Source organism: Copidosoma floridanum, unplaced genomic scaffold (genome assembly GCF_036245765.1).
Source record: "Copidosoma floridanum isolate Cflo_tuat_1 unplaced genomic scaffold, Cflo_Japanese_pri ptg000030l, whole genome shotgun sequence".
Classification (NCBI taxonomy): domain Eukaryota; kingdom Metazoa; phylum Arthropoda; class Insecta; order Hymenoptera; family Encyrtidae; genus Copidosoma; species Copidosoma floridanum.
This window is the reverse complement of record NW_028321907.1, coordinates 2536300-2552272: the sequence shown is the minus strand read 5'-3', so window position 1 is coordinate 2552272 and position 15973 is coordinate 2536300. Positions and strand designations below refer to the sequence as shown.

The window sequence follows — 15973 nt, the reverse complement described above, 5'->3', positions numbered from 1 at the left end:
TGTAAAATTCTTCTCGAAGGGTAAAAACAACGTGAAAAGTAGCTATTAAATGGTCTAAGAAGCTGCCTTGTTAAGAATTATAAAAATTAATGATAACGTGAAAAAAAAAAGGTCCGACGGTACGAATTTTCGGGAATTGATTTAAAAAATGCGTTCGTTAAACGGGGAAAAAAATGCACGTCCAAATGCATTAAGAAAAAAATTAAATTAAACTTAAAAAAGAAAACTACGTACAGTCGATTTTAATTGCTACGTGTACATGAAATAAAATAAAAGAACGCCAGCAGTGCTGATGCTGGGATTCGCTACGTAGTGGCAAGTGTATGTATATATTACAAACATATAAGCTCATCGACGAAAAAAATCGATTTCCCAATGGAGCAATAAATTAAAAATTAAATCAAAAATATATCTCCAGTACGCAGTGTTGAAATACTGCTCTTGACTCGCAATAATGAAAAAAAGAGATACTTGAAAAGAAGCTACACTCGCAGGTAAAATAGGATATATAATTGCAAGTCGAGCGGAAACCGTAACTGCAGAGGAAGGACATCTGGTTAAAATGCCCGGCTCCGTTAGTCGACCGAAGAAAAGACGGGAACAGAGAGATAAATGTATAGGCACGGGACAATGGCGAATTTCATTATAAGCGAGATAAAACGAGTGCCCGTAATGTGTTGGATAGGATCGGCAGAAATCGATGAATATAATATATACTTGGAGCAGGAGATAGACGACAAAACCATTTGCTCAAGATATGAGGATAAGGATTAAGTATACGACGAGAAAAATCTCTCGATGGTTCGTTTATGATTATGGTTAGTATTATTTTTTATGGCATGAGTTCTCTCTCTTTTTTTTTTTTTTTTTTTTTGTCAAGCACGGCAACTCCATTTCTTTCAAATCGATCTTTGTTTTACGAGTTGGGTATACTTTTATGCACAAAGTGTCAAAAAGCTTCCTCTCTCGTGTATTTATTTTCTGTTCTCTCGTCTCTTTCAGTGTTTTTTTTTTTTTTTTTTTTTTGTTTCTTCGTCACGTCAATCATCCACTTAACTCTTACCAATTCTTCTTTTTATAAAAATGATATGATATGCATTTTGGAAAAATAAATTGTCATATAGTACGTATGCGAAATACACATTTCGTTCGCTATACCCAAATACTACAAGTTCTAGGTACATACCTGATCGATATTACATAGATTTCCTAAAAATACATACATACACACGTGAATTAGGACTCGGCAGTATTTGTATTCATTATTAATCATTACACATGTATGTTTTTTTCTTTTTTTTTTTTTTCGTTATTATTTTTGATAAATTACAAACTTTTTTTTTTTTCCTTCCACATTGTTATGAAAGTTCATGATCCCGAGAATAATACACGATTTGCTTCACGTCTCACGGAAGTCTCGTGAGATTATTTTTGCCTCGACATCATCGTTATCATCATTTTTTGCTCTTGTGCGTCAAATATATGTATACACGTACCGAATGGGGTGCCAAGATGCGCGAGGGGTGAGTAATATGTATATATATATATAGCAATAATGACAATAATGCGTGTATGTATATCAAATACTGCCTGACGTTACACAAATTTATATATATATATATATATATATATATATATTTTATTTTATTTTATTTTATTTTATGTCCATACTTTGCTTTTACATAATTTCTTGTCATTTACTTAAGTTCATTTATATCCCACGCCTCATAGACGCGAGAACGATGTAGTAATAACACAATACTACGTACATCTCTGAGTTAAGCCGCCAGACGCTCTCATCGCGTAACACGAGAAGGATGAGCCTTCGGATAACTCCTACACACAACAATTATCAAAAAAATTCAACAACCAAATGATTAAATACAGTGGTATGCATATACGTGTGGGTGTGTGTGTATGTGTGACAGTGTATAGCAACGTACAAAAAAAACGAACTGCGATACATATTTATATTTCTATAGTGTTCCAGGCCTTTAGATTAAAAATGATAAGATGATAAATATATATATATATAGATTGCACTACAAGTTTTCCACAATGAAACACGGAAGCAGCAAAGGTACATCTTCCTGCCGAGTTTTCCAAGGGTTTTTTTTTTTTTTTTTTACTCTTCCACGCCCTCTCTTTTGTTTACTGTTACTATTATTACTTTTTTTTTTTTTTTTTTTTTTTTTCATTTCATTTAATTTGGATAACCGTGCACGTATACATATCGCATGCAAAGTATGTAATTGACACACGCACCTGCTCACTTGCCATAGATATACAAACATGCACAATCACTTTTCGCTCTGTGTACATTGTATATATATATAACGATATGATAAAACGTTTATCTTCACCTCTCTTGCTCTCGCGATTCTCAATCTCACGCCGTAAACACACACCGTTATACTATACTACGCGTATTAAATATGTGTTACGTGCATATACACACATGTATGTATTTATACTCTTGTATAATGTGGGTGGCAGATTCCGATCAACAAAATAGCACATTATTGAGATTCGCTCCTCTGACCGAGTTCTAAAGAAAACTGGAAGAAGAAGTCAGGAAGAGGCAGGATCAATGTTATTGAATGCGGGTGGCTGTTGAAGATACCAACCCCTTGCTTCATTTTTTTTTTTTTTTTTTTTTTTCCCCCCGACACTGTACGCGGAAGCTAAAAGCACTTTCTCGAACGTGCAGCTCTTTTTTTTTCTTCTTGTCTTTTCACTCTGTATCTCCCAGTACCCTTTCCTTATGGCAAATCAATATTCAACACCAGTGATCCATTAAATGTTTCTTTTTACTTTGAAGGAAAAAAAAAAAAAAAAAAAAAAAAGAGTTCACAAGAGTGCCAATGGGTGTACTTATATATTTCGAGTCTCTTTGAGACTTTAGAAAGGCAGAACGTAAAAGCATGAGTTTTCTTTTTTTTCTTGTTATTAATATACATATATGTATGTATGAGCTATTGAGAGTGTATTTTTGTTCATTACCATTGCGCGAAATCTATGATGAATAGCGATGATTAATGTACTCAGATACCATTAGTACCAGTAGCGATATTTATTATTTTTTTGTTCTCTTACTTTGCTCGGAGATTATAATATATATATATATATTTTATGGGTGAGCATTTTGAAAGAAGTCGATATTATAATAGAAGCGTTGAATGAATATCTCTTTATCTGTTATCTACTATAAAATTTGCATCAGTTAAGCGTTTAACACAAGGCAGACTGTAGTGAAACTAGCGTTATACTTTTTTTCCTTTTTTTTTTTCTCTTTATGTTCCATTTGTAAAAGTCGATTTGTGCATTTAAAAGTCTTTGATACGTTACACCAACAATTACTCGAAATCCCTATACAAACGTGTAATGAATGCAATGTCCGATATAGTATCTTGATTTTTTTTCATTTAAATATATCTCGTTCAATATCTATAGTCTCAACCTACTCGACTGCAGTCCATTTTTTTTTTTTTTTTTTTTTTTTTTTTCATGCAAGCTTTGCAAGCGTATTCCAACATTTGAAAAATTTTGTTCTCGTCTGCGGGGATTTACCCGAGAAACCAGGTCACATCCCCGACAACGTTTAAATATGTTTTAGTTGTGTTCTTTTGTTGAACAAATGTGTGTGTGGGTGTGCTGGGTTATTTTATTTCATTTTAATACTTGCAGTGTGAGAAAATAGTAGTTTTAAAGAACAATAATAATAATAATAGTAGTAATAGTAATAATACATTCACATACCATGACAATCGCCGATTTTAACAATTTTTTTTTTCTTTTACCGTTCGGGTAGAAAGAGATTTTTTTTTTGTCAACTGTTCAGCAAAGCGTCCCGCACTCTTAAAGATTAAAAATCGTTCTTCTCTTTTTTTCATTATCTTTTTCTCTGCCTATACTCTCTCTTGCTTTCATTTAATTTTCCTTTATTTTAATCTCTCAAGCAGCACACCGTTGATTCGCCGATGCCTGGTGCTATAGAAACTCAATCTAAGGGGACGGATATAATGTGACACTTCCACCTACCTGCAAGAACACACAGTTTACGCCTCTACAGACTACCTAGCAATTTTTCCTTCTCTCTCTCTCTCTCTCTTTCTTTTCGTTTCAAACTTGTTGTCCTTTGCAGGGAGGATGTGAAGTCACTCGAGCCGAATTTGAGAAAATTTTGACGATTTTCTTTTCTTTCTTTTTCTCTTTATACGCAAACTTTTCTTTACTTGATGTGAAGGTTTATTTTTCGAGCCCTTTGAAAAGTGTTATTTGTTTTTTGTTTTTTTTTGTTTTTTTGTTTTTTTTTTTTTGTTTGTTTTCGTTTTCGAGACAAAAGACTGTGTCGCTCTGCCATTGCTGCCTCACCCCCAGCAACGCCCTTTTTCTTGATCTTAAAGTAGATGAATTTGCATTGCGAAGCTCCGTGATGCCTGGATTTAGATTTAAAGCAGATTATGTAAGGGGGAAAAAATCTTAATGCACCGAGAGTAAAAATTCAAAAGATTTAACGTGAAAAATGTCATTTCAAGCTTATTGTTAAATCATCTACTTTGATGAATTTCAGTACGGGAGAAATGTCGGGCAGAATAACAATTATACGAGTCGTGACTCCGTGCCAAGGGAAGCGAGTTAAAACCGATTAGCAAAGTAAACTCGATGAATTTTTTACGGTAGAAAGCGCTTCTTCAAAGTCAATGTTTACCCATAAATCTTTAATCTTTCAATATACCCGAGGCTATAAGCGAATACGCGCCTCGGGCGTTTTACTTCACATTTCATTTTTTTTAAGCGTGTATCATTACTGACTTTATAATTATTCCGCGTTCAGTTGACGAAAAGCTAAACAAATTGTACCTCCAATAAGAATATCAACGATGGATTGTTCGCGTGTTGAAAAAAAGCTCACCTTAATCGGTAAAACGTGAATAGCGTGGCTCTCGGCATTGTCGTGGTTCTTAAACGTTGGGATGGTCCCACTCGTAGTCGGGACTGGAGCCTCGCACGTGACGCCGCCTGTGCCCGAGATCACAGTCGTTCTCGCAGTCGGACGTGTCGAGGTCGTCGTCCCTGTACGAGCCATCCTCGGAATCCGAGCTCGCCGAGTCATCGAGGTCCTCCTCCCGGCGGCTCTGGGCAGCCTCCTGCTCGGCTAGCCTGTCCATGGGGTTGACCGTGATCGCGAGGGCCGAATCGTCCCAGGCCATTTCCGTCTCGGCCGCCAGCTCCTCACCCGCGGCTCGTCGTCGCTTGTTGGCTCCTGCAACGAAAGCACCCACAGGTTTTTCAACTCGATCTCTCTCTCTATCGACGCAGTAGATTCGAAGAGGAAGAAGAAAAACAACCAACCTCGCACACGCATGGCTCCAATGACGACCATGAGGAGGAGGAAGCCGATACAGCTGAGGGCGACGATGGTGACGGCGTGGCTGCCGTTTGCGTCGTGCAGCTGCGTCGTCGCGTACTTGTCGTTCAGCTCGGCGTGATGGGGCGAGAGCAGAGCGTGGCCAGGTTGCGGCTCGACGATCCTCGCCATCGGGATGTCGTTGACGGTGTGGGTCGAGTGGGGCACCGGCGACGTGCTCTTCTCCTTAGGGTGGATCACCGCCAGCGTCTGGATGTACTCGTTGCTGGCGAATCGGCCGCTGAAACGAACATTTTTTTTTTTTTTTTTTTCGTTTCACCATTGGACATGGAAAAACTTATTGCCTTTTTTTTTTTTTTTTTTTTGACAAAATAAAGTTTCGTCCCAAAGTTTGTTTTCGCGTGGAGTTACTGACGATCCGGCCGCTTTGGAAAAAAAAAAAAAAAAAAATTTTTCTTTCATTTGCGAGTAAACGGTTTCTCCCTGTACGGGAAAAAATTAGTAGAGCTTTACGTATCTATGGCTCGGTGGAAAAAAAACGTTTTCGAAGCAAAAGTCGGCCGCTCTCGTAGATAAAAAGATGTATATTTTTTTTTTTACCTCCCTACCTTGAAGATATACACGAACGAGGGCGCACGCGGAGTTATCGGGCAAAAATGTTCATACCAGAGGCGCCATGCTTTCCAGGGAAATCGGAATAAGTGCCTCACCGCTCGGTCGCGTATATATTTTCGAGTTCGTGCTTCGTGGGCTCTATGCATATATACAGAAAACGAAACGTTACACAGCAAGTAGAGCCCTTGCAAGGGCACTTGCGAACAAACTTTGGTGGAAAAATCTCGAGGAAAATGGAAACGTTTCGCTCGCTCATAGGCGGGCGCAACAACCGGTATACTCTCGAGTTTCCATTTGGAATACAAATTGAGATTTTAAAATTCGAAGCGTCGGGCTCATCGATACAAGCGCCCAATTATAATCAATCGAACGACGAGAGATAAAAAGACGGGATGAATGATTCATCGGAGGCACCCTGCAATGAGAGATCGGCAACGAATCGTGACACATGAACATCGGCATTGTAATGTTAATAAAAGTACTTATAGCTCTGTAATAAAATATATAAGAAAAAAAAAAAACCAGATATCTTACCTCAGCTCCGAGCAGGTGAGCTTAAAGACACGGTCGAGGTAGTAGGCGGGCTTGTGGTTCGTGTAGGTGATGAACCTGATGACCTGTTGGTAGTTGTGGGGCGTATCGGCCCCCGAGAGTACGACCCCGTCCCGGTCGACCCTGGCGCTTATCGAGTGGAAGCGCCTGAGGGTGTCGCCGGGGAGGCTCAGGCTCTCGTGGTCGGGGTTCAGGCTCGGGTAGACGCTGACGGCGCAGGCGTCGAGACGCGCCGCCGTGCCTGCTGTGACCCGCGCGTCCGGGAACACTCGCACACCCAGCCGGAAGTCGGCGTACTCGCGCGCCACGTACCCGGTACCTATGAATTTATGCATTATATTTTCGCTTGTGTCCTGCACGCACGCACCATATAGTTCTCCTCTTGCTTTTGTGGCTCTGATGGTATATAAGCATGGGCCATTCGCGGAAACAGTGCCCGAGCACCGGAGAATGAGAAAAGTTTTTACAAGCTTTTTCGAGAGAAAAAACGCATCGGGGAGGCTTTTACCGTAGCTGCCGGGATACATTGAATACGCGTCCCCCACATTTGCTCGTCTCCTCCGTACGGTTACTTTGGAGCTTTCCGGCGAGTTTATATATACATACGAGGAGTAAAGTATACATGATGTATGCTGGGTCGCGCGGATTTACGGGGATTTTGCGTGTCTTTCCACGGCGACGGTATATATAAGATCGGAAAATATCGAGGGTCATTATAAGTTTGGCGAACTTTGTGGTATCGGGGATTTCGCCCTAATGGTCCGTGCTTGTACGCGAGTTTGACGTCTCGGGGACTTTTATTTCGCGAACTTTGCTCGCTTCGAAAGGGGGGAGGGGGCAAAACTCGAAAGCTCTTTCGAAGAGTGCGAGAGGAGACTTAATCGGCTGCGCGATCGGGTGGACCGAAGAGATAGACGTAGGTACTCACCGTTAACAGTGATTCCAGGACGCGGGGGTGGAAGTACAAAGACGTAGGATTGTACGGAGGGCACGGTGAGGGGCCTGTCCTCCCTGCCCTCGCAAATGATGGTGGTGTCGAGGCGGAAGTTGCGACGTCCGGGTGTCGGGAAGCGCCTCGAGTTGGTGTAGCCGATGCGTCTGAGCAGAGTCTCGACGTTGGTCCTGTTGTCGCCGTCGATCCTTAGCTCGTTGAGGTCCGAGTTGGTGAGGAGCTGGGTCCCGGGTTGCAGGAGCTCCATCGGTGGCACGTGGATGCCCTCCTGGCAGTGTCTCAGGCAGGAGAGCACGTCGGGCTTCTCGTTGCGGCCGACGAGGACCGAGAGCCCGGCCAGGTAGCCGCGGAAGTGGTGCTTGGTCTTGTTGTCCGAGCCCTGCCAGCACGCGCCCACCACGAGGGTCGTGTTGATGCCCTTGGCCGGGTGGAGGGGCCAGTCGTCGATGATCTCGGGATTCATCTTGTCCGCGTGCCACTCCTCGCCGTCGACGAAGAGACTCACCCGGGGGAAGTTCACCTGGACGGCGTAGTGGTGCCATCTGTCGTCGCACACCTGGGCCAGCTTCCAGCGCCACTCGGCCGGGCGGAACATGTCCGGGTCGCCCTCGGTGAAGTCACGGCGCAGCAGCAAGATCAGCCGGCAGTTGCGGATGAACAGGGCGTAGTGGTGTCGGTTCATCTCTGCGACAACACAAGGAAATAGATGTAACGAATCTTTTTTGAAGCTGGTATACATTTTGTAAAGCGTTGGTAACTCTCGGTGTATAGGGTGTACAGGAAAAGGGAAAAGAAACAAAAAATACGAGAGAGGTAACCCGAGCGTCCTTTTGCGTACAGATTGAGTTCCCGTTGACCGCAAAAAACTTTGAGCGCAGAGTCACTCGAAACGCGCGCTGCTCTAATTTATACATATATGTATTGTCGGTCTACCGCATCGGCTGTGGAATACAGTAATACAGGTATTTAGACATTATTGTCTTTTTCCTTCCTCGCGATATGGGCACTACCTTAAATATAATTATGTATAATATACCTAAACTGAAACACTTTCCACGTTGTAAATAGATTTTTATAATTGGATATGAAATTACGTTTTCCGTATTAGGTATACTTGAGGCATGCCTTGTATTACGTATTACAAGTATGACTAAAGCCATATTTGAAAGCTTCGCGAAATCTATACTATGTCGAGTCCATCGGGAATGGAGCGGCCCAATCATTCCATTGTTTGATCCTAATGAACAAATGGCTTATACGGATTTCGAAACTAACCAGGCGTCCACCACCACCACCGACGCCGTCGTATAATGGAATTTCTAATAGCTAGATTTTCTTCAATAATAATTTCAACCCATTCATAATACACGTGCATACGTGTACGTGTGTTGCACTGTGTCCTCACTACTACATACAACTTTGGAATTTAAGTGCATGCATATGTATGCAATAACATTTCATCGGAAATTTCCCTCCCAAAGTGCAAAAGTATTTCTTCATACGCGGTTATTCCTGATCTATATATACGTATATCCTCGTCCCTCACCCCTACACGACTGAACTCCACTATCCCTAAGTATAAGGGGTAATTCATGGAAATTTTATTCTTATCTATTCCCGGCCCCATTTGCATTTTCGTCCATGTATAATACATTGTAATATATTTATATCATTAATTAAAATGTTCTAGAATAGATGGAATTTTCGTTTTATGGATAGGTAAGTGTATTTTTCAGCGCATACTTATCAAAGTTAAATAACGAGCGGTACACGCCGTCAGAGAGAGAGAGATATTGACTCTGAAGACGGGAATTGTGAAAATTGCTTTGTGTCACCAGGGTAAAAGAGCGTGGGATTATTATGTGTTATCTACCCTTTTGATGCGGACGCCGGTAGGAAACAATTTTCCGAGCTCAAAGTGATATATATTAGAATAAATTGGAAAATTGGGCTCTACGCGTGCGGGTTGCAGACTAACTTTGCGTCGAGTATAATATATTGTACAATTTTTTTTTTTTTTTTTTTTTTTTCCGTTGCGACTTTGGGCAGTGTAATTAAATTGTATACTTCATCAAACGCACGTATTGTTTACAACTCGCTATCGGTTTTATTTACATTCCACGCTCGCGCGTCGCGACGGTACCAGCAATTTTAAGTGTTACGCTTTGTTACTTCGTCTACGTATATACGTATAGGTAAGGTATAGTTCCGTGTGCACAAAACATACAAGGGATGAAAAAAAAGGGGGTGATTTTTAATTGACGGTGTCTGGGAGATTTTTTTTTTTTTCTTTTTCTCTTTAATTAAAAAGAACTTTCAACCTACGAGCCCAAGCGTAGGGGGGCATATGCGAACAAGTTATACGCGGTGCACCGTCAAGGGGATATAAAGTTCACGAAAACACGCGGAGAGCGCACCGTACTCGACAACCCTCCCAGACAAACGCACACTCGTACGGATATGCGTTTGCCAACGTAAGACCTTCCTTAACATCCATTACGTCTCGCGCTATTACCCTAATCGAGCAATTTACGAGTACGTGTCTTGTATGTATACCCGCGCGAGTGTGTGCGAGCGACGGAGAAGGTGCACCGAGGAGGTAAAATGTTCCAACGTGAAACATCGACGCGACTGGCTTATTTCCGCAGGGCTCGGGAGAGCGTGAAACGTAGTTTTCTTCTTCCACGCTAATCACTATGTACATCATCTATACGTGACGGAAGAAAGGAAGGGAAAAAACGACTCATTGACAGCAAAGACCATCGACGGGATACATTTAACGTCAATATAGTTTTTCGCGAATAGGAAAAGAGATACATTTTATTTCGCTCCGCGGCTACTGCGACATGTATATAATATATACCATTATTGCCGAGGGAATTTTTCCCAATCGCCTTTGAGGAATAAAATTAGAACACAACGACAAAACCGATCGCGCGTATCGAAATTTCACACCACCCGACTCCGCCTCGTCTTCTTCGCTCGATTTGCAGTTTTGCGTTGGCGTACATCAGGATAAAAGGGATGTGAGAGAGAGAAATAAAAGATAAAAGAAATGTGAACAAACTGTGGTCATCGGCGGCGCATAGTATGTGCTCCTTGACGTGGGGGTCCTGCCTCGGCCTGGGCCTGTGCTTCACCCACACGCCGATGCTAAACTTCTGGGCGAGGGCGTGATCGAGCACGTCCTCGGGCACGATGGCCGCGGAGCTCGCCCCGTCGAACTCAAACATCTCGTCGGCCTCGCGGCCCTCGTCCCGCGACAGCGACACCGTCCATGCCCCGCCGTCCGGCCCCGGGCTCGGCAGCAGGTCGACGCTGTCCCGCGACGCCCCGCACAGCTTCCTCTGGCTCCGCACGCTGTACGTGTCGCGGTCGCAGCCCTTGCCGATGTGGTCCGTCGCCAGGCTGAGGGTCGTACGGAAGTTGCGCAGGTTGCACGGGGCGTCGCACAGCTCCAGTCGGGCGGACGGCAGCAGCGGCTGAGCCTCGACCCCCGCGGCGTAGTCCACGCGCTCCGGCACCCCGCGCCACCCCAACGAGCACACCCTGTTGACCTAAAAAAAACAAAACAAAAAGAAGAAGAAGAAGAAACGCTTGATTAGTACATGTATATATACGTGTACGATGGCGATGCCGTGTCGGGTCGAGTTTGCAGGTGCCATCACTTGTTTCGCGAGGTGGCCAACGAGCGACTCGGGGATTAGAGCGCTTTTTTTCATCAGCTTTGCCTCTCGTTTTTCCTTTTCTCCTTCCCAAGGAGACGAGCCCAACATCGATTGTACGCTCGGGGCTTTTAAATGGCTTATCCGATGGCCAATCTAGCACTACCGGTAGGGTGGGGGAATCTATTTTTGCGCTCCTGGCCCCTTGGAGAGGAACGGATTGAAAAGCAATGCAGGGATGAGATTCCAAATCGCGCCTTTATTTCCTCTTTTTCTCGCCAAGTATCATTTGATTGCAGCACCTGATCGAATCTCGGATTTTTCGATTGATCGAGTCGCGCGCGACGGGATTTGCCTTTGAGCTGCCCCAAATTGTAATGGCACGTGTATGAGGTATAAGTACCAACGGGATCGATTTTTCCCGCACGAGCGAGTTAATTTTAAATTCAAAGAAGAATCGGAGCACCTATACGGAGGAGCTGCTTCTTCGACTCGATCGGGACCATTTGGTTAATCACCAGGGTGTACATAATAGTCTCATCGATTTTCGCGAATCCAACGTCGATCGAGCAAGAGTCGGTTTAATGAGGGGGAGGCTGAAGTACCTGTATGGACAATTCAAGTATACTATTGTCATTTCGGTCCATTAATTTTCAAAGACTTTTCAAGATCTCATCCCTCCCGGTAATATGAAGGCCGAGCCGGCTGATATACGTATACGTGGTCCAACATCGTCCATTGGCTTCATTTCAATAAGATTTATGCCACTGGCTTATCTCCGTGCCAAAGAGAAAACTAACGCGTATAGGGAAAAAGTAAAAATTGATGTTCGCTTCCCCCTTTGTTTCTCTCGTACTTCAATTTCAATGGGAAAAACAACGCGCTCCCCCGTTATATGTACACTCGTTGTTGTTGAAATCCGTAATGTATATACATATACCCATGCATCATCAGCAGTCTGCAGCTGAATGAAAAAAAAAAAAGACAAATAAAAAATAATAATAAAGAGAACGTCCGTCTCGTTTTTTGGCATATATATATATATTTTTTTTTTCGACGATGACGCAGCACAATAATATGCCCCCCCCCCCCTTATGCTCGTTATTTAAAAACGTTCAATGCGCGAGTACAGGTACGCGAAACTGCTGCCCAAACCCACCGACGTGTGCCGAAAAGTTTAATTAAAAAAGATCCTTCACGTATACGAGTGGCTGGCGCATATCTACCACCCCGAAAAAAAAAAATAATAATAATAATAATAAAATACTGTACGTGTCCGTGTGTGACGCGTGAAAAAGGAATAAATATGAATAAAGCTTTCGAGCGAGTTTTTGCGTGTAGATGATACCCTGCAAAACATGTTTAAAAGTTTCATCCAGCACCCCTGCAGCCTTGGCTGTGCCCCGAGGCTCAACTTTTACCGGGGAAAGAAGAAGAAAAAGAAAAGAGTGCGCGTCTGAGTCACACCCAATGATAAATCGCTACACGCTGCGCTAGGGGCGCTCGGAGAACGTAGAAGAGGTTTAGGATTTAGGAATGGGGTGCAAGTTATATATACACCATACGTGTGCGTGTCACTTCCGCGCTGTTACTCCGTATTACTGTATACGACCCCTACGGCACTTTGAGAACTCGATACTCCCTCCCCCTGACGTGTCTCTCTCTCTCTCTTCCGTGACTCACTTGTATATAAACACACGACCGGGAGTTTGAAAAATTTTCGGTGATCAATACTTTTTACCTCGACCACGTGTGCTCGTGCGTGTACACATAGTATAGATTAAATGAGCTATAGCACGTTTTTTCGCTTCTCTGGTTTCGTAGGTGCACGTCAATTTGCGATGAGGCAATTTTTAAAAACAAAAAAACAACAACAACAAAGCGTAATTTATTGCTATGCGATAATACATTACAACAGTTAAAAGGAGGAGTGTAAGGCCAAAACTGTACGTATACACAAAGCGACGGGGATTTTTCAATCCAACGTGCATCGTTAGAGTTAACCCGGTTAACCCCACCCCCCTCTCCCGGCTGCACCGTCTCCTCGTTATAATTATTTAGTCGAGCGCGCAAAATGTTTAAATGCCGCCCGTCACGCTCGCTTGTACGCTCGCTACGGAGCTACAATTTCTTTGAAAATTTATTATAACAGTTTTATGATAATTTTATTACTGCCCCTGCTGCGGGTGTGTGTCTTTTGTGTGCCTCGTGTTTTTTTTTTTTTTTTTTATTGAGCGCGTCTATGTTTAAAATGTACTCTTTTTAATTTTCGATGAAACGAACACAGCTATACGACTGTATTTATTTTGGTTAAACTCGAGAATCAATATTTGTTGTGGTGATTAAATTAGCGTATATATGTATATGCACACGTTCTATCCACATTTAGTTATTAACCGCGTTTGTTTGGTCGACGTGACAACAATTAATAATCCATTGTGCAAACAACCTCTCGGTGTGTATATACGTGTGTATGCAAAATATATGTGCATAATATTATTCGAGTCTTTATTATAATTGATGAAAACGCGAAGAAAAAATACGCTCGGTCTGGTGTGGGGAATAAAAGGGGCGAGTGGGCGATAATACCATTCGGCCGATAAGTCACGGAACACGCCCTCCCTGGCAAACTCTCCGAAAACTGATTCACCACGTGAAGTGGATGATGACGCGGATTCATTGGTTTTATATGCTCACGATTTCTATATACAATTATGATACTCGCACCAGATATGATGTAATTCCAGATGATCGATAAGCCCTTATACGTGTTTTTCTTTTCTCATATACGTACTCAATGGGAATGATGACTTCGAATACGGCTAATCTATTGTATATACATATACGACAATCACTTTTATACGAGATAATGATGCGACGATTGGCTTCAGGTGTTACCGTGTGACGAGATTCTTTTGTCGTAGGTTATATAGTCGAGACGATGTTTACCATTGTAAATTAAATAGCTAATTGTCGGATTGGATTGTATTTTTAATAATAAACTTGAGTCACGGAAGAAAGTAAGGCAAGGGAAGAAAGTTACAATTAGCGAAGTTGTAACGAAAAACCAGATCTATTTTTTCAGAACTCGGTAGTAAAATAACTTGGAAACTATTTTTCTTTGACGAGAGCGTTCCGATTGCAGGGCACAATTATATTTTTTTGCGAGTGCAAAAAAAAAAAAAAAAAAAAAACGAGAGGTGATGATCAACCGAACTTCGAGCCGTGCAACAAAATGCAAATTACTTGAAAAACTCAATTTCTCCCGTTGAGTAAGCACGGAGTTTATAAAAAAGAAATAATAAAAATACTCGCGCCCAACTCACTTTTGTGAGGTTGAAAATGTGTCCTCATTTCATATAAATTCCCGTGTAATTGTTTCACCATTTGCTCTAATAAAAGTAGGTATAGCAAACCAGTTCCACGTGTCTGTCATGACTGTGAATAACAAAGAAAAAAAAAAAAGGGATCAGCGTAAGTCTTATCATCGAAAGCAAAGTTATAATGCGACGCAGCGACTGATAAGCGCGTATTGTATACCAACATAATAAGCCTTTCGACGAAAATCCGATCCTGTTTCCCTCCGATCGGTATTGTGCACACGTAGATGTGTGGATGCTCGCGCAACATTTGATGCGCGCCCTATTTCGAGACCTCCGGATGATATACGTATTATATGGGTGTACGATCTAGAATGCGAGAATGAAAGCCTATTCACCGTTGGATGTATTATACGCCGTAAATATTAAACCTCTGGTTTATCATGCAGCTTATAGCGTATATCGGAATAAATACTGGATGGAAATTTTAATTTTATAAAAAAAAAAGCACCCTCTTTCCCACTTTGAAAGGAAAAAAAAAAAAATATATATACACCATCAAAGCCATCGTCAGCTTTTATCAGAAGCTATGTATATGCAGACGTTATCATTTATTCTCGTATAGCCAGTGACAAAGCAAGTTACCCAGGAAATTCCACTTAAACTCGAATACCGCCTTCGTTAAAAAATTCCAATAAACAGCTCGGAGGGGAGGAGAAAAAAAAAAGACCCACCCTCCGAATGATCGCGCCTCGGGAATGGGTGTATAGACTTATAATCATAAAAAGCGCAGGAGTGGGTCAGCAGGGGAGGGAGTCATCTCTTCCTCTGCGCCACTCGCCACGTGTATACAACTGTATATACTTGTACATTTCAATGTATAACCGTCCCCCATTGAACTTCCAGACGCGCTGCTTCTGACATCCCTACAAACCGATTCGTTTATACCTATAGAGAAAGAGAGGAGAAAGCGATACAGGGATCGAAGCCCATTGTCGAAGACCGAGTGTTCCCGTTATACAGCAAATTGGTGTAGATAACATTTTTCTTATCCTCGGGCGCCCCTTTGTTGTTGTTGGGCATACATGTATATATAATATATACACTGATCCCCATTCACGGCCCCTGTATGGACTTTTTTTGTTTTTACTATTTAAATCGTCGATTGAAATCTTTCGTGTATACAACCGCGTTGCGCCAAACAACTTACCTTCGGGTAACTCAATGGAGATATTGTTCATCGCGTTTCACGATGTTACGTATAGTCGCGTCACAAATGTAATGTTACATGCTCATTGTGTTTTCAACTTTTCCCAATAAGTTACATTTCCTTGTGAGTATACCTGCGCAGTGAAATATTTAGGTGTCAAGTGACGAACCGAAAACGTGACTGCGGGGCGGGTAAACAATAAGCTTCGTCCTCGACCCTGTACTGCAAACTCACCGATGGCGTGAATAATGTAAGAGGTGATCGAGTGGAGAAAAAAATGAAGAGAAC

The 15973-nt window shown here is 42.3% G+C and overlaps 1 protein-coding gene across 1 annotated transcript in view; it reads right to left on the bottom strand.

The window, feature by feature from the left end:
• Positions 1–2826: 2826 nt before the first annotated feature.
• The window catches only part of Cals (calsyntenin 1), a 32169-nt gene continuing 19022 nt past the window's right edge, over positions 2827–15973 (bottom strand). Inside the window, exons 4-9 of the mRNA XM_014355690.3 lie at positions 10558–11047; positions 7467–8174; positions 6521–6857; positions 5356–5651; positions 4916–5266; positions 2827–4439 (exon numbers count right to left, since the gene is read on the bottom strand). Coding sequence (XP_014211176.2) covers positions 4965–5266; positions 5356–5651; positions 6521–6857; positions 7467–8174; positions 10558–11047 — 2133 coding nt within the window. The 3' untranslated portion in view covers positions 2827–4439; positions 4916–4964. The remainder of the gene's footprint in view (positions 4440–4915; positions 5267–5355; positions 5652–6520; positions 6858–7466; positions 8175–10557; positions 11048–15973) is intronic.